This window comes from Prionailurus viverrinus, chromosome B2 (genome assembly GCF_022837055.1).
Source record: "Prionailurus viverrinus isolate Anna chromosome B2, UM_Priviv_1.0, whole genome shotgun sequence".
Taxonomy (NCBI): domain Eukaryota; kingdom Metazoa; phylum Chordata; class Mammalia; order Carnivora; family Felidae; genus Prionailurus; species Prionailurus viverrinus.
Window position 1 is genome coordinate 41,578,486 of NC_062565.1, and position 18,613 is coordinate 41,597,098.

General features: G+C 42.3%; 2 protein-coding genes across 4 annotated transcripts in view; one reads left to right on the forward strand and one right to left on the reverse strand.

The window, feature by feature from the left end:
- The window catches only part of XPO5 (exportin 5), a 49,429-nt gene extending 36,562 nt beyond the window's left edge, over window positions 1–12,867 (reverse strand). Inside the window, exons 1-8 of one of the 3 annotated variants that reach the window (XR_007152486.1) lie at window positions 12,569–12,867; window positions 10,665–10,786; window positions 9,398–9,470; window positions 7,487–7,624; window positions 7,160–7,342; window positions 3,419–3,445; window positions 2,841–3,026; window positions 1,768–1,844 (exon numbers count right to left, since the gene is read on the reverse strand). Coding sequence is in view for 2 of the 3 variants with exons in the window: in XM_047860615.1 (XP_047716571.1) it covers window positions 1,768–1,844; window positions 2,841–3,026; window positions 3,419–3,445; window positions 7,160–7,342; window positions 7,487–7,624; window positions 9,398–9,470; window positions 10,665–10,786; window positions 12,569–12,673 (911 nt within the window). In the remaining variant the exon portion in view is untranslated. The remainder of the gene's footprint in view (window positions 1–1,767; window positions 1,845–2,840; window positions 3,027–3,418; window positions 3,446–7,159; window positions 7,343–7,486; window positions 7,625–9,397; window positions 9,471–10,664; window positions 10,787–12,568) is intronic. The other 2 variants (XM_047860615.1, XM_047860616.1) reach the window with 2 other exon arrangements.
- Window positions 12,868–12,959: 92 nt separating this feature from the next.
- Window positions 12,960–18,613, forward strand: part of POLH (DNA polymerase eta) — a 39,261-nt gene continuing 33,607 nt past the window's right edge. The window contains exon 1 of the mRNA XM_047860617.1: window positions 12,960–13,254. The gene's annotated coding sequence lies outside the window, so the exon portion shown is untranslated. The remainder of the gene's footprint in view (window positions 13,255–18,613) is intronic.

An 18,613-nucleotide genomic window follows, 5' to 3' on the forward strand; every position in this document is an offset into this window, starting at 1 on the left:
AGCCAGCAGAGTATAATGTAAAAAGCACGGGCCTCGAGGTAAGCAAGACCTAGGCTCTAGTGATGTTGAAGGGCAATATGGCATTATGGTTTCCAGTGCAGGCTCTTGAGTCTTGATTCAAACCGCCTGGGTTTGAATCATACCTTTACTCACAGGTATCAGTAAGTAACACAAATGGAGATGGGACACCTCAGTGTGAATGTCATGGTCTTTACGGAACTAAGAAATGGGCCCTGGAGGGGCGCCTAGGTAGCTCAATCGGTTGAGCATCTGACTTCAGCTCTGGCATGATCTCACAGTTCATGGGTTTGAGCCCCATGTCGGGTTCTATGCTGACAGCTCAGAGCCTGGAGCCTGCTTCAGATTCTGTGTCTCCCTCTCTGCCCCTCCCCCACTTGCACTCTCTCTCTCAAAAGTAAAATAAACATTAAAAAAAAAAAAAAAGAAATGGGCCTTGGAAACAGTAACTACAGTGGCCATCCAGAAGACATGTTATGAATTTAATGAAGAGAACTCCTTAAAAACAAAGCTAGTCTTTACAGGAAAGAAAGCCATCATAAAAGCCGTGTTGAAATGGACAGCAAGAGGGGCACCTGGGTGGCTCAGTGGGTTGAGCATCCAACTTCAACTCAGATCATGATCTTGCAGTTCATGAGTTTGAGCCCTACATGGGGCTTGTTGCTGTCCAGTGTGGAGCCCACTACAGATCCTCTGTCCCCCTCTCTCTCTGCCCTCCCCTCCTTGTACTCTTTCTTTCTCTCTCCCTCAAAAATAAACATTAAAAAAGAAAATAAACAGACAATAAGAAATTTTAAGTAATACATGTGTGTCTGTCTCATATCTTTTCATTTGTCCCTAGTACTAAGAATATCAAAAAAACAAACAAAAAAAAGAAAAACAAAAAAACAGGGGGCATTTGGCTAAGTCAGTTAAGCATCTGACTTCGGCTCAGGTCATGATCTTGCGGTCCATGGGTTTGAGCCCCATGTCAGGCCCTGTGCTGACAGCTCAGAGCCAGGAGCCTGCTTCAGATTCTGTGTCTCCATCTCTCTCTGTCCTTCCCCCGTGAGCTCATGCTCGTTTTCTCTCTCTCTCAAAAATAAATAAAAACATTAAAATAAATAAATAAACATTAAAAAAAAAAAGGATGTTGTGACAGGTTCAACTGTCTTTGTAATACAGTTCTATCTGCCTTCCTGGGTAAGAAACATGTATCAGTAATGCTCAAATATTTTCCAGAGCAATTAAAAGAAAGTAAGTAGAAGCCATTATTTTAAGACAGATAATGTGTTTACAAGGTCCCATGCATACATTTCTCATCAAACACACTGTTCCCTCTGTTTCCAAGAGCCTCAGCACTTCAGGCATTGAGTACTTTGAGCAGGAAAGGAAGGAGGAGCATCTGGAGTTCTGCAGTCAAGGCAGGCCTGGGGCAGACTCTAGTACAGAAGATCAGAGCATTCTCAGGCCTAGGCACCAATGCTGGTAGGAGGCTTGGGGATCACCAGAAGCAGACAGAATCAAGATGAGCTATCTGGGAAGAATGGGAAAAACTGTGGAAGTGGCTGGGTGCAGAGTCAATGGCCACAACTTACTTGCAGCATAAGGTCTTTAAAAAGATTAAAAAGTCCCTTTAAGACTACCCGACTTCTTTATTAAAAACACTGTCAACTGACTGCCAAAATTCAGGTAGAACTTCAGATTTATCTACATAATATACGTAAATGGCAAAGAAATTAGAAACCACATAGAAAAGCAGATACTCACTGTGCAGCAGAGAGTATATAATGCATAGCAACATCCCCAAATAAGACCATCAAGGGCTTCCGGTCTTCCAGCTTGCCCTAGAACCAATTTTAGGGAAACACAGGTAATACAAACTCTATTACTAAAAGTCTCCAAGTACTAACATCTTCTATACCTATATAATCAAATACACTGATTTCACAATTTCTCAATCCCAGGGCTAACTGAACACTAGAGAAAAGGCCAATTCTTTAAAATAAAATCTGGATGACACCTCTATTTTTTTTCTTTTGTTTTTTTTTTAAGTAGGCTTCACACCCAGCATGGAGCCCAACGTGGGGCCTGAACCCACGACCCTGAGATCAAGACCTGAGCTGAGATCAAGAGTCAGATGCTTAACTGACCAAGCCACCCAGGAACCCCTGTAAGATTTCTATTTTTAAATGTGTCATGCGGCACCTGGGTGGCTCAGTTGGTAAAGCATCCAACTCTTGGTTTTGGCTCAGGTCATGATCTCATGGTTCATGGGTTCAAGCCCCATATCGGGCTCTGTGCTGATGGCACAGAGCCTGCTTGGGATTCTATCTCCCTCCCTCTCTGCTTCTCCCCTGCTCGCTATCTCTCTCTCAAAAATAAATAAATAAACATTTAAAAAAAATAAATGTGTCAGGCAATAATGCTCATATGAAAACAAAGTAAATTACACCTGAAGGCAACATTCCTGTGGAGAAAAGCTGTCATAGTCCCATTTGTTAGCCTAGACCAATATAAAGCCAACACTGCCACCATCTGAGATTTTTTGACGTAACACTGAGTTTTAAATTTTAACATTACTTTTATCGTGTTTCTTAAGTGCGAAGTGCCAAGATGCATAGCTGTTTCAAGAACCAAGTAGCCTGACAAATCTCTACATGCTGCCAATGGATCCCTGTAATATCAGCATACTCTTATCCAAAGGGGTTGGACACAAGTAGCTAAGTTGGTGTCAGATAAATCCCAAACTTTTCAATGTCTTTTTGCTACAACATACAATTAAACACCCCCCACCCCCAGCAGAGGCTCTGAGGATAAGTCAGTTTGAAGTGGTAACTTACTTTTCTGCTGACTGCAATGAGAAGACACTCAGCTGCTCCCAGCTGAAGTTCCTGTTCATTCAGAAGCAGGCAGAGCATCTCTAAGAGCTTACAGTTTTCAGCAGTAATATGGCTCATGGACACCCAGTCAATGTAGCCTGCTAGAGTATTCAGTGCTGCAATTCCTACTCGACAGTTCGCTTGGGCCTGCGTGAAAAGAAGTAACTTTTGATCATTAAGTCCTCACTAACAGACAAAGAGGCTATGGTCACACCTGAGCTCCTTCTATTTTCTAATTCTAAAAAGAAAATGATTTTAGAAAATGTACTCATGTAACAGCAACTGACGGGGAACTCGAAGGTCTGACACACAACCACTTCTCAAACAACAGCATTCTCAATGTCTGTCAATAAGACCATATGGCACATGTGGCCATTTCGTCTCCTCTGATAAACTGAAAATATTATAATTTTAACTCCCTTCTACCATAACTCAAAGATCACACAAACCAAGGCTGAGGTCACCCTCCACTAGGTGTATGCATCTCTGTACCTGAAAGCCTCAAAGAAGTCTCCTTCCAACTCCACAAGAGCTCTTACCTTTGATTCCTGAGAATTATCTGTCTTCTGAAAGAAAAGAAGTATAAGAATCCAATGTTTTTAATGAGCAAAAAGCTATGTAATAACTTTCCACCCACTTAATGAAGTCCCTTGAATAATGACTTTTTAAATACAGACTCAACTTTCAACCTTCGAAAAAAATACAACTTTACTAAGAACATATAGCTGATGTTCCCCCTAAGAAAGAAAGGTTATTGTAGCAGTGTGACAAAAAGTTAGTACTTAAAGAGCTTACACAGATGTTACAACATGAAGTCCACAAAGATAGTTTCAAAACACACGGCTTACAAAGAAATATAACAGATGAAAATAAGGATCAACAGTGCTAGTGATGAAAGAAATCTAGCTTAAAACAAAGCATGAGCATTTTTTCCACATTCAAATAAAAACAAATTATACCTAGCAAAAGTATACTGAAATAATGTAAATGGAGAAAAAACAAGAAACAAAATTAAATACAAGTTATGACCATGTATATATGGATATTACAATCACAAATATTACATGCTAGACAAAAATAACATCTGTTCAGTAAATGTACAATTATAACTGATTTTTACCCTTCCATGTCCAATTCTACAAATATTACACAATGCTAATGATTTACGCACACAAAATTATTTTCCAAAAAAACTTCTGAAGGGGAGCTGAAGGGGAAGAGAAGCAGGAATAACAACTTGTGAAGTACCTGAAAACTCACTGCCTTTAGGATTATAAAGGATTTGTTTCACAATTCCTTGTCTCAACTTTTAAAAATGCACTTGTTAATAAAGGACAAGTATTAAACCTTCGTCAACAGTGACTGAGCAGAGGTGTTAATGGGTGGAGACGGGTAGAACCCTCTTACCAACATCTACTGATGCTGCCCAAGAAGGAAAAGGAATCCAAGCAACAATAGCCAAGTCTAGTCTTTCCTCTCCAAAAATGTTTCACTCCCACTCTGACCCTTTATGCTCCCCTCAGACCAGTTCAGGGGCCAGGTCATGGGCCAGGGAGAGTGAGCTTACTCATCTGATCACTGCTAACATTCAACCAACTGCCTAATCGGGAAGGTGAAGGGATGGACAGAGAGAAGAGACGGAAGAAGGGATGCAACTTCTCGAGCAAAAGAAGTTGTTCCAGGTACAAAAGATGGCTCTTGGCTGTGCTCTGGTCTTGGACACAAGTGGTAGCCTGGTAGATGGAGGGAACTGAAACTGAGGCTAAAGAAAAACACCAGTGTATGTTTCTAATGTCTCAGCTCGGGCATGTTGGCTAGACTGCTAGAGCATCTAAGGGGTCATAATGTGTTCCCTTTCTCCTACAGATCAGATCTCCTAGGGGAAAATGAAAACAATACCTCCTTCACTCTCAATATAAATAAGTTTCTAAATGCAAATATTTTCCTGGTATCTTTTGAAAAATCTTGGGGAGATATTTTGGGGGAAATGGGTCATTCTAGTGTAAAGAACGGGACTTGAGTTCCACCACAAACATTAGGGAATCTTCAATAATTATTCTCTGTACCTTCATCTATAAAATGGAGACTATACTTTCAGGGTTGTTTTGAGGATTAAATAACACATAAAGTGCAAACAAGTATACAGCATATATTAGGTACTTACTGAGTTCCTCCCCACCCCAACAGCTCATAGTACCTTCTCCTCATTTGTGTCAGTATCTACCATTTCTCTAAAAATACAACGAAGGGGCACCTGGGTTGCTCAGTAGGTTAAGCATCTAACTTTTGGTTTCAGCTCAGGATACAATCCCTGGGGTTGTGGGATGGAGCCCCACACTGGGCTCTGTGCTCACAGCATAGAACCTGCTTGGATTCTCTCTTTCTCTGCCCCTCCCCTGTGTGCATTCTCCCTCTCAAAATAAATAAATAAAACTTAAAAAACAAAACAAAACAAAAGAATGAGGGGTGCCTGGGTGGCTCAGTTGGTTAAGTGTCAAACTTTGGCTCAGGTCATAATCTCGTAGTCTGTGGGTTCAAGCCCCAAGTGGGGTTCTGTGCTGACAGCTCAGAGCCTGGAGCCTGCTTTGGATTCTGTGTCTCCCTCTCTCACTGCCTCTCCTCCCCCGCTCACACTCTGCCTTGGTCTCTCTCTCAAAAATAAAATGTTTAAAAAAAAAAAAAAAAAAAGAAGGAAATGTGTTTATTTTGTGAAAAAAACACATACAAGAATTCTAGATCAGGGTTTTACCACAATACTTTGGCATTCTGTGTTGGATAAGTCTTTATTGTGAGGGACAATTCTGTGTATTATAAAATGTGTGGCAGTATTCTTGGCCTCTACCCACTAGATGCCAGTAGCAACCCCTAGTTGTGACAATGTGGGGGGCAAAACCGTCCTTTGCTGAGAACTACTGTACTACATTAACTTTTACATGACATTCTTCTGAAAGCTCTCTACTAAAAAAAGACAATGGTTGGAAAGATAGATCTGGCTTGCCCTTTTCTGCAGAAGAGATACCTTATCAGGAAGAATAGAACACAGGTATTTCCCACTTTTCAAAATTTTGTGTTATGCCACTTTGTTTTTAATGACCCACATTAATACCTGTTTTCTCTAACTGAAAGAAATCTGAAGAGGATTATTTGCTTTTACAAAGTGAGAATAACTTTTAGCCTTGTTAGAGCAAGCCCTTATAGAGGCACCACTAAGTTCCTTCCCCAAGAATGGCAGTCAGCATCTCAGTCAAGCAGCTACAGCTTTAGACTGTCTGTGGGCATCTGTGCTTTACTGTGATTATTTTGTGCATCTGTTAGCAAGACGTGTCCTAAGATGTCAGAAAAGCCAACGAGAGGTGTTTTCTTTTGGCATGGGAACGCTCAAAAAATTTTCCACATAAATTAATGGTAATTTCTTCATACTATGCCATTTGGGCTTACAACAGGTTTCAAAGGAACTTCTTTCAGGTAGTGAGGTAAACCTGTACCGAAAATCATATAGTCAAGAGGAACAAAACCCAGCAGTTTCCACTGCAAAAGGGACCAGAACTAAACAGGGCATCTGACCTACCAGAAATCCAGGCTTTAAATATTTTAAATGCTAAGAATTAATCATTTTTATACTGATTTAAGAATTTTCTTATTGTTTTTTAAAAAAATCTTTTTTTTTAACGTTTATTTATTTGTGAGACAGAGAGAGACAGAGCATGAACGGGGGAGGGTCAGAGAGAGGGAGACACAGAATCTGAAACAGGCTCCAGGCTCCAGGCTCCGAGCTGTCAGCACAGAGCCCGACCTGGGGCCCAAACCCACAGACCGCGAGATCATGACCTGAGCCGAAGTCGGCCGCCCAACCGACTGAGCCACCCAGGCACCCCTCTTATTGTTTTTAAAATAGATATGGAAACTCATTGACTTGAGTTTCTTAGAAAATTAGTTCCAGGTTTTCCTGTCATCTGTTTCTCTTTTGATGGTTTTCTTTCGCTGAACTTTTAACTTAGAAAAACAAACAAAATCCCACTCATATTAGAAAATAGAAGTTTGGGTGCCTGGGTGGCTCAGTTGGTTAAGTGTCTGACTCTTGTTTTTGGCTCAGGTCACGATCTCATGATTTTTGAGAATAAGCCCTGTGTCGGACTCTGTGCTGACAGCACGGAGCCTGTTTGGATTCTCTCTCTCCCTCTCTCTCTGCCCCTTCCCATTCACACCCTTTCTCTCTCTCTCTAAAAGTAAATAAACATTTAAAAGAAAATAGAACTTTTGGGAGGTGAGGTATCCCTTACCACTTGTCGGTACTTGTTTACATTTTCTTGAAGTGTGTTAAGTAGAAAACTAAATATTCTTTCCATGTTCTGGGTTAACGTTTGCTGGATATCCCTTCTTCTTTGAGGGGGTAGGGTTTGAAAGGTCACTACGTCCTCTGCCAGTCGTAAAAGGATGAACATCACTAATTCTGTCTGTGTTTCCTAGATCAAAGAAATAAAGTAATTAAATTAAATAGAAACATCATTTTCACTATGGGTGAGCCCAAAGACTCTTTTCTGTTGACAAAATGAACTCCAAAAGAGCCCCTCCAAAATAAACTGAATTGATACAGCTATATTTCATACCCCTTGTTTAGAAAGAGTATCCAATTCTATTAGCATATCAGGCCAGTGTTGTGGCCACTCCCGCTTGATCATTTCTACTACAATTCGAGACAAAACATCTTTAATATGGTTCTCCTCTTCCAAAATGTCCAGTGTTCCCTGAAAAACAAAAGGAGACAGTAAGAGGTCTGTAAGACTGAATTTAAAAAACACAAAAAAACCAACCACCTGGGCTGTGAAAGTATACAGAACTTCAGCAGGCTTCCTTTTAAACTAAACAGAATAAAACCTGCTCTCCAGGTCTGAGTCACCTGCCCTGCATTCTCACGAATCATTTTCCCCACTTAAAGCTTAAGTGAGGGTTGCATCAGCTAAAAAAATGACTGTCACACAGAGCAAGGAAGACATTACTGTTCTCCTTTACCAAGTGAAAAGGCTCTCATATTGACTTTCATTTTGTAAGAGCGCCAACGTGAAGAGTACAAAAATGAGGACAATAAGCAGCTGATAAAATGAGAGAATTAGGAGAAGCAACTGAACATGTGACTGATAGTTCTAGCATTGTAAGACACAGAAAAACTATTCCCAGGAATGGGGCACCTGCATGGCTCAGTCGGTTGAGCATCCGACTTCGGCTCAGGTCATGATCTCACAGCTTTTGAGTTCGAGCCCCGCATCAGGCTCTGTGCTGACAGCTCGGAGCCTGGAGCCTGCTTCGGATTCTGTGTCTCCCTCTCTCTCTGCCCCAACCCACTCACATTCTGTCTGTCTCAAAAATAAATAAACATTAAAAAAAAAAAAAAAAAGATTCTCTCCCTCTCCCCCTCCCCTGCATGCACCTATATGCACTTTTTCTCTCTCTCTCTCTCTAAATAAATAAATACAAAAATAAAGTTTGATATCAAAATTAATGAATTAGGATTCCCATCAAGTTTCCCCAAAACTAGCAAAATATAAATCCTAAGTTGATAAATAACTCTGAAGCGATTTTAAAAACGTTCATATTTTATTAGAGAGGAAAGCAAGCACATGTGGATGTGGGACAGGGGTGGAGGAGGAGAGGGAGAGGGTGGGAAGGGGAGAAGGGGGAGAGAGAGGGAGAGGGTGGGTGGGGGCAGGGAGGGAGAGACAGGGGGAGAGGGTGGGTGGGGGGCAGGGAGGGAGAGACAGGGGGAGAGGGTGGGTACGGGGGAGGGAGGTAGAGAGGGAGAGGGTGGGTGGGTGGTGGGGGGAGGGAGGGAGAGGGTGGGTGGGTGGTGGGGGGAGGGAGGGAGAGGGAGAGAGAATCTTAAGCAGGCTCCATGCTCAGTGCAGAGCCTGATGCAGAGCTCCATCCCACCCATTAACCTGTATTATGACTTGCGCCAAAATCAAGAGTTGGATGCTCAACCAACTAAGCCACCCAGGTGCCCTGAAGAGAATTTCTTTTTTTTTTTTTAAGAATTTAAAGTAACCTCTATACCCAACATGGGACTCGAATTCACAACCCGAATATCAAGAGTCATATGCTCTACCAACTGAGACAGCCAGGCACCCCAGGAATAAAGGCACTGATTTTGGAAATGAAATAACGGGAATTCAACTTTTCATGCCGTGTGTGTTTAAAAAAAAAAAAAAAGCTATGGATTTTAACCATGTTTAAAATCATATTCTAACTCCTGACACAAATTCATTCTGCATATTTTATATTGGCAGAACCATACAGTAGTCCAGTTTGGAATGAAAGGAAACAAACAGCCAAGTGCAACCTAATTTAGAACTAAGAATCATGTTCATTTGTTGAAAATGTTTAATCTCTTCTGCCCTGTCAAGCATGCTGTTTGACCTATGTAGAACTAGTGAATTTTTACATAAATGCTACATTAAAGAAGTTACACTTAGTCTAAACTACCTTTGAAACACAAGTCTTCCAAACAACCACTCATTCCTTACATTTGCAATCAGCTCCATGACACTGTTCTTCAGATAGACCTTCTCCAATCGAGACATGCCGTTCCACCGAAACCTGAACACCAAAATGCATAAAGTCAAGAGAATCACATTAGAAGTTTCCTCTAATAGCTCTGATTTTGCGTTATATTATTCTGGCAATTTCACTAAGAAACTATACTTTTGATTTTGTACCCTTCAAAGAATGGACAATAACAGTCCATACCCAACCAAAATGCTAACAGAAAAATGCCTTGGGAAATAGGCAGTGGTGCACTAACTGAAATTCACACAAGGTTTGTGCACAGATTGGGGGGGGGGGGGGGGGCGGGGGCGGGGCTTGATTTTACTGACAGGCCAAAAGCAAATATACACCTGAGACAATTGCAACAAATGTAGTTGCTTTTCAGAAAATACAATGTTGATACCACTAACTCCTTTTTTTTTTTTTGGTGCTGGCTTACGAAGTAATAGTACAATCCCACAAAAACTGTGGCAAAGTCTTGAAAGGTGATTCTTATGATAGACACGGGAGGGATAGGAAACTCAAGTTAGGAAGGGTTTTCAGTTTTTGTGATATAAATCCTCCTTTGGATTTGCCATTCAGAGAAGGAACACACTCAAACTTAAAAAAAAAAAATTAAAAGCACAATGCCTAATCAGAGATGTAATTATACTTATACACTGTATTTTTCCAAAAAAGACCTTGAAGTCTGTTGGCACACAACAGGAGCTCAATAAATGCTGGCAGAACCAGTTAACATTTGTAGAATGCTTAGTATGTACCATGTATTTTACGTGGATGAAAGAACTGAGGAAGAGGAAAGTTAAGTCCTGAATGAGAGCTCTCAGGAGGCTGTGATAATCTCTTGGAGAACATTCCTTTCTTCACGGTAATTGTTCTTTTCTACTCACCTAAAGATTAGCTCTATGAGTTACCATAAGAAATAAAGATGGGGCGCCTGGGTGGCGCAGTCGGTTAAGCGTCCGACTTCAGCCAGGTCACCATCTCGCGATCGGCGAGTTCGAGCCCCACGTCAGGCTCTGGGCTGATGGCTCAGAGCCTGGAGCCTGTTTCCGATTCTGTGTCTCCCTCTCTCTCTGCCCCTCCCCCGTTCATGCTCTGTCTCTCTCTGTCCCAAAAAAATAAATAAACGTTGAAAAAATAAAATAAAAAAAAATAAAAAAAAATTAAAAAAAAAAAAAAAAAAAAAAGAAATAAAGATATGTTCTCTCAAGAGTTTGGTGGTACCATCTAAAAGCTCCTTACTTGACAACGTGTTCCAGGATCTGAAGGCCAAAATGTCTGACGATGGCAATCTGTGTTTTCTCAGCCAACCTCAAGCCACAGGGGACACAGATAGGGCACTTTTCTTTAAACTCTTCACAGAACTGAAACAAGAAAAGTTAGTATTTCCCTTAGGAGCCAAGAGAAAGTGGGATTAAAAAAAAAAAATTCATCTTCAATTTTAAGGGTGCTTGGGTGGCTCAGTTGGTTAAGCATCCAACTCTTAATTTCAGCTCGGGTCATGATCTCACAGTTCCCGAGTTCAAGCCCCGCACTGGGTTCTGTGCTGCCAGCTCGGAGCCTGCTTGGGATTCTGTTTCTCCCTTTCTCTCTTCCCCTCCTCTGCTCATGCACTCTTTCTCTCAAACTTTAAAAATTTTTTTTAAAAATAAAGTTTCTCTTTTTTATGCTTATTTATTTTGAGAGACCGAAAACACCCACAGGGGTGGAGAAGGGGAGGGGGTGGGGGAGGGGGGGAAAGAGGGAAAGAGGGAGAAAGGGAGAGAGGGAGAGAGGGAGAGAATGAGAATCCCTAACAGGTTTCCAGTTGTCGGCACAGAGCCGGATGCGGGAACTTCAGGAACTTCGGCTCAGGTCATGATCTCACAGCTGGTGAGTTCAAGCCCTGCATGGGGCTCTGTGCTGACAGCTCAGAGCCTGGAGCCTGCTTCGGATTCAGTGTCTCCCTCTCTCTCTACCCCTCCCCTGCTCGCGCACACGCACTCTCTCTCAAAAATAAACATTAAAAACATTTAAATTTTTTTACAGATTAATAAAAACTTTGGGGGAAGGAATAAAGCAAATGCGACAAACTCTTTACAACTCTTGAATTTAGGTGAGAGGTATACACAAGATCATTGCAGTATTCCCTTTACTTTTGTGTCTATTTTTGATATTTCATAGCAAATAAATAGAACTCAACTGTTTGATTCTAAATCCTGTGGCATGCATCTATATGTTTTTTAAAAAGTAAAGTTTTTCTCAAGTGATGTTCACTCTATAAAGTCACATCATTTAAAATATACACAGCACTTAACTGAAATTAATAAAAACTTAAGAAAAAAAATATATACGCGGCACAAGTGTTTTCTCACATCCCATATAACATGGTGTGATGCGCGAATAAGTCTGCAATTTATTAGCATCCCAATTCATATTAGCATTCCTGAACTGCAACACAGGAATAAGTCCCAGGACCTGAGCATCCGGATTCAAGAAAAACTACTTTCAGGAAACCAAAGCGCCCTTGTTAAAAATGCAAAGTAAGTGGTAGAAGTTCATCTTTGCGCAAAATTACCCGAGAATAGAACACACTGAAAAAACATGGGTGGAAGGTGTGTGAGAATTAGCCCAGAAATCCCCAAGACACAGAAGAGGATTAGTAAGAGGAGTACGAATGCAAGTAAAGTGGCCCTAGAGGGACTGAAGCTCAGCTAGGATGGGTCAGGAGGGTGCAAGGAAATGTTTAATGCAGAGGAGACCGTAAAGAATGTAGCTGGTGTTGGGGACGACACGGGCACGTGCGCCACGGGAAGGCTACGGTGTGTGGAGTTTAGGGCAATAATAAAATAGAAGCATCCGGCTTTGGTGCGGGCAGGAGTGAAGAGAAGTAGGGAAAGGAGAGGAGAGGGCAGTGGAAAGTGGTGGTGAGATGAGAATCAGCAAGGAACCGGAGGGTCCCGAGAGAAGGGCAGGCGAGGCTAGCAGAGAAAGCCAAGAGAAGAGGCGCGGAGGGCGGGGAGGGGGAAGGCAAAGGTCCCCCGCGGTTGTGATGGGAGGTCCAGGGGCCGCGTGGGCGGGGAACGAGCAGGGTTTGGGGCCGCGCGGGGACCGCTGGAGCTGGGGCAGGGACTTGGGGCAGGCCCGGGGCGCCAGACCCCGTCTACCTTGAGGGCTTCCAGGCGGTAGCGCTGGGTGGAGCTGGGGTCCATCATGACCGTCACCGCTTTCACCAGCTGCTCGCAAAGCGCGTTCACTTGATCCATCGCCATGGCTAGTGCTACGCACCGCAAGCGCGCACCACGGCCGTCCCGGGAGCACGAGGCACCGACGGCTCCCTTCACGGGACCACACGCTGGTACCGGGCCGCGGCGAGCTGGGGGGTGGGGAGCGGGAGGAGGAGCGTGAGCTGCAGAAGCTCCAGCCTGGAAGGAGCGGGGGCTGCGCACGCGCCCGACCCGCCACTGCGCACGCGCCCGCGGAAGTGGCGGCTCCCGTGTGACTGTAGCTCCTCGGTGGGCGGAGCGGGGGACGGAAGGGGTACAGTGCGCAGACGCGTCAACGGCTGTTTTGCTGCGCGCGCGCTGTCTGATCTGCTTTTCAAGGTCTGGCTGCTGAGCGCTCAAAGCCTGGCTAGGTCCGCCCGGCAGTGCGGTGGCTACCCTCCTGGGCAGGGTCGTCTGTGACCCGTGGTCCGTTTCTCCGTCATCACCGGCAATAAATCTCTCGAAACCGACTGGTCCGCTTCCGGAGAGGGGGTATTCAGGACTCCTTCATCTTCCTTCCAGTGGACGGCGAGCCCGGCATCTTCGGCGTCCGTGATTGGCAGTTCTTCCAGGTGCTTGCCACATTGGTAAGAATTGAGAACCGTTCTGTATCGCCGTTTTCAGACATTTCATGCTTTGTCTGTTAATTTTATGCTATAGTAGTAGCTGGTGAGGACGTTGGGCCGAGACTCCGTGAAACAGAAATGCATACTCACTGAGATGTAAAGGCCCTGATATGGTCCTCTAAGAGGATTTTTTTTTTTTTTTTAGGTGGAATAATAGTATCTTCGCTATGTCTTCGATCTCCTTCGTCACTTGTGTTCATTTTCCTTAGATGTGTTATCGCCTGATCGGCACCAAACTTAAAGATCCTGATTAAGTCGAGACCCTTGAAGATCAATAATTGCAATTATTGAAGGCTTTTGCAGTTTGGATCTTTTAAAGTGCTACATATAAGACTTCAGAATAGTGGGATCCTTATTCGGAAAGGGGAGTTTTTGGCAGCGAGTGTGTTTACATTTCCTATCTTTGAAAAGTTCTTGCTTTCTCCAGCCTAATGCATAAACTGAAAACTTCAGCAGCGGTTAAAGTTTGCATATTGGGTTTTGTGTTTTTTTCGCAGTAAAATGTTTGCTGGACTTAAATCACTGCTTCCTATTCTTACTCTATTTCTATTTGTATCTAGCATGGTACTTCCCTGGTGATTGTGTGTGTGTGTGTGTGTGTGTGTGTGTGTGTGTGTGTGTGTGTGTTCTGGCATTATCTGTTCCAGCACTACGCAAAAGTCGCCTCAAGGTAAGGTAATTTCTGACATATTATGGTTTTAACTCTTAAGTGTTTAAACTTAACACTTTATGCCAAGTTTCAGTGAGTGGAATTTATAAGGAATTTTTATAAAGAATTAATGCCTTGACTACTCAGACTTTTTAATTCATGTTTTCTTTCCACTAATCTTCTGTCATTGTTAGTTCCATGCCACTTGTCAACGTCAATGTTAATTTTTGATTTTTTTTTTTTTTAGAAAACAGTTGAGTGTTTACTCAACTGTATAACCTTTTCTTTCATATTTAAATCATGAATTACTGGTGTTTCCATAAGTATCTTATTTAGGTCAGTTGTTTCCAATTTCTGCTACATATTAGAACTGCCTGGAGAGCTTTTAAAAATCACAGTGCTCGGGGCGCCTGGGTGGCGCAGTCGGTTAAGCGTCCGACTTCTCGCGGTCCGTGAGTTCGAGCCCCGCGTCAGGCTCTGGGCTGATGGCTCAAAGCCTGGAACCTGTTTCCGATTCTGTGTCTCCCTCTCTCTCTGTCCCTCCCCCGTTCATGCTTTGTCTCTCTCTGTCCCAAAAATAAAATAAACGTTGAAAAAAAAATTAAAAAAAAAAAAAATCACAGTGCTCAAGTCACACCCCATTTTGTGCCATCTCAGCCTAATAGTAATGTTTTAAAATAATAAGTTTAAATAAAATAATATCTGAGTAACATTGATATTTGGCTTCTAATACCAGACATCCTAATGTAATTGGTATATGCGTGTTTTGTGCTATCTCAGCCTATCGGTGGTAATGCTGTGGTTAGAGATGGATGCTTCAGGACATTCACCTGGGCTCCTGTGAGCTTCCCACAGACCTGTCCCGTTTTGAAACCAATGTTCTTATGGTTCTTAATATGATTGCAGGACACCCTTTAGCAGTGACCCTCAGGAAACTTTTTGAAAGAAAAACAATTTATTCCTTATAAGCCCTGAAGCTCACAAGACACACCAGTGAGCACACAGCAAGGTTACAGGTAGAGAGGGAGCAAGCTAGGACAGGCCTGGAGTTCTGCTTGAGGGTGGGGATCAAGGGTTTCACGGGTGAATTTAAAAAATAAGAGCGGGAACTTAAAGTACCGGAAGAGAGAAAAGGGAAAACAAAAAACCAAGTGTTCCAAAATGGCCAGTTATTGAAATCAACCAAGAACTCTAAAACAAAGGAGTCTCAGTTAGGGAACGTGGCCTGACACTTTATCTAGTCATTTGGCTGCCTATGTGTTTATTCAAGATAGTCATCTTTAAAGTAAGTGGATGCCTCAGCAATCCCGGCTTAAATCAGCCACCTGCATTATGAGAAAGGGATGGTGGGAGCCACTGTCAGGGTTTACACGACAATCTACCCTGTGATGCCAGAGTCAATGATGAGGATGTTAACTGCCCTGATAGTTGGTATGTTAAAAGTCAGGGTTAAATAATTATACAGGCAATAGTTTGAAATCCAGTCTGTAGCCATTGTCCCAAACTTGAAAGAGTCCAGCCATGAAAATGGGTCAGTGATCTTGAAGGCTAGCCCTGGAAATCTGTTCACGGATTTGGGTAATAAGTAGTCTGCTTTTTTTTTTTTTTTTTTAAGTTTATTTATTTTGAGAGGGAGGGACAGAGACAGAGAATGAATAGGGGAGGGGCAGAGAGAGGGGGAGAGAGAGAATCCCAAGCAGGCTCTGAGCTGTCAGCATAGCCTGATGTGGGTCTCCATCTCATGACCCCTGAAATCATGACCTGAGCCAAAATCAAGAGTTGGGTACTAAACTGACTGAGCCATCCAGGTGCCCCATGGTATAAATAGGTTTGAGCCTGTCCTGTGTTGGTAGATTGTTTCATATTCAGTGGAACCAATCTCTTGGTCCTGAGAATAACTCAATTTAATTAAAGTGTTGTGTCTTATTTCAGGAAGTGGTTGTGCAGGTGGGTTCCTCAAGTTAGGCCTGTTTAAAAAAAAAAAAAAAAACTGAGTAAATTTAAAGATCTACACTGGCTTTATTCATGGTTATGAATTGGGCAGCATCTCTAACAAATAAAAAGGAGCTCCTAAGAGCTGTACAAAGTGAAAGGCAAGGCAGAAGGGGGCATGACAAGGAAGTTACTGTCAAAGAGTAGATTGTTTCAAGCAAGATCACCTTCCTTTGGGGGAAGGCAGAGGTCTATCAGGCAGATAGTGCTGACCAGGAAATTCCAGACTGACAGATTAAGATTATAATCCCAGTTTGTGAGTTCTGAAGGCAGTCAGTTGAGAAGATTTCTAGATGTCAGACTCAAAGCATCTTCAGATGGAGTGAGGGCAGACGGTGGCAATCTGTTAGATTTTCCTGGTTTGCAGTTTGAATGTCTCTGGTGATCTTTTCTGAGTGGCCCACGCAGCAACAGGCACCAAAATTGTCTATGCATGAGCTGTTGTGTGATTTCTTTGAAGTTTATGTCAAGTTGTTCCACGTTAGCTTGCATGACTTTGGGAAAGGGCAGTTTTAGTTCTCAGTGTTTCCAAGTCAGAAGGGTGGGAGAACATTTGGAAATGTTAGTTTAGAGAGTTATAGCCAAATATTGGAGGAAACTAGAAGAATTCAGGATCCAGTCCAGTTTAGAGGTGGAAAAATAAAACCTCAGAGACCATTAACTTTGTGATATCCACAAAGTTATATTACTGAAACAGTCATTCTCTCACAATCACCCCCATTTCTTTCAGAGATAATCAAAATAAGGCTAATTAAAAAAAAATAAGTATAGTCTCATTAAAGTAGGCCTGGTTATATACATAAGTACAGCAAGAATAGTGATTGACCATATAGACATTTAAATCTGCTTTCCTGGAACTTTTCATAAGGAATCTCAGATTGAACTTTTAAAAGCCTTTTGAGACTATGAAGCCAATCAAGAAACTTGCCATTAGGCTTTGCCTGCAATATGTATAGATTTGGGTGAATTCCTCTCTTCTTGACGTTCCTAAAATACCCTGAGGTTCCTAGGCCTGCCAGGAGGAGACCTTCCTTACTCACCTGGTAAGGCTGTTGGGAACTTGGTAAGCAGGGTGCCAGACTGATTTTTCCATGGGGCTTTCTTGATTCCACAAAGTTAACCTTAGTTTCTTAACTATTATATCTACATATGTATGTCTTAAATACATCATTCTAGTGAAAGTTTGGTAGTATAACCAATGTTTCCAATCGTGTCCTGTTAGAAGGAGAAAGATCCTTATTGAACTTATACAGATAATTACATTGCCATAAAAATAAGAATATTCACTGAGAGTTTTCTAATTCTGGAGGGATCAGGTAAGGAGAAAAAGTTTGTTCTCAAAAGTATATTTTACCAAATTGCTGTAAGTTGGAGATAGGTTAAGAGAAGAGGTTTCCTTAAATCTGGAAGAAACAACATTAAAGAACCAACAGTGTTACTAATGAAAAGTCATAAGAATTATAATCATCCTCATCAGTTCATTCAGTCCTATGGAATTCTTTTTTTTTTTTTTTAATGTTTGTTTTTGAGAGAGCGAGCGAGCAAGTGGGGGTAGGGCAGAGAGAGAAAGAGAGGGAGACACAGAATCTGAAACAGGCTCAAAGCTCTGAGCTGTCAGCACAGAGCCCAACGTGGGGCCCGAACCCAAGAATAGTGAGATCATGACCTGAGCTGAAGGTGGTCACCCAACCGACTGAGCCACCCAGGCGCCCCATTAAAGCTTTTTTAAAAAGTTTATTTATTTTGAGAGAGACGGGGAGAGAGAGTTACACATACAGACAGACAGCATGAGTGGGGAGGGGCAGAGGGAGAGAGAGAATCCTAAGCAGGCTCTGTGTGGTCATCTCAGAGCCCAAGGCAGGGCTTGAACTTAGAAGATCTAGAGTTGGATGCTTAAGAGACTGAGCCACCCAGGCACCCCTTGATATTAAAACTTATTTTTAAAAAACTCTTTATGATAATTCACTTTTAGCCAGCTTGATTACATAAGGTATTCACTTTTTATCTACCTATGATGTCATTGTGTGGCCCCAGGTATGCTATGTACTTTTCAGTCCTGTAAGTACTAAACCTTTATTTTTTTCAATTTGCTGATGGTTATTGCTGAAGGGCATCTTGCAGTCACAATAAGAATCACAAGGGTTGGTCAGTTGTATTTTTTCTTTTGGAAAGAGGAGATGTCTGTGGGAAGGTCCCTGAAGCCCACGTGAGTGACCCTAGCCATTTCTAGCTGATAGCATTTCTCAGCTGATAGCTGAGCTAGCACAAAACACACCCATACCAATTAAATTAGGATGTCGGGTGAGAGAAGCCAGATATCAGTATTATTTAAATATTCCTAGGTTGGGGGACCCTGGTTGGCTCAGTCAGTAGAGGACTCTTGATCTTGGTGTCATGAGTTCAAACCCCATGTTGGGCATAGAGCTTAAAAAAAATGTTCCTGAGTGATGCTAATCTGCAGCAAAGTTTGGGAGCCACTGCTTTAGTTTGTATTTCTTCCAGATTTCTTACAATGTTAAATGATAACATTAGTCTGTATCCACTGTCAAGTACATAAGGTTTGTTCTTCCAGTCTACCATCCATACCTTTATGTATGTCTATCTGTGAATAGTATGTAGTATTGTTTTCTTTTGTCTTCAAAACTTTACATAAATGGATAGAAAATCACCATCAGACCG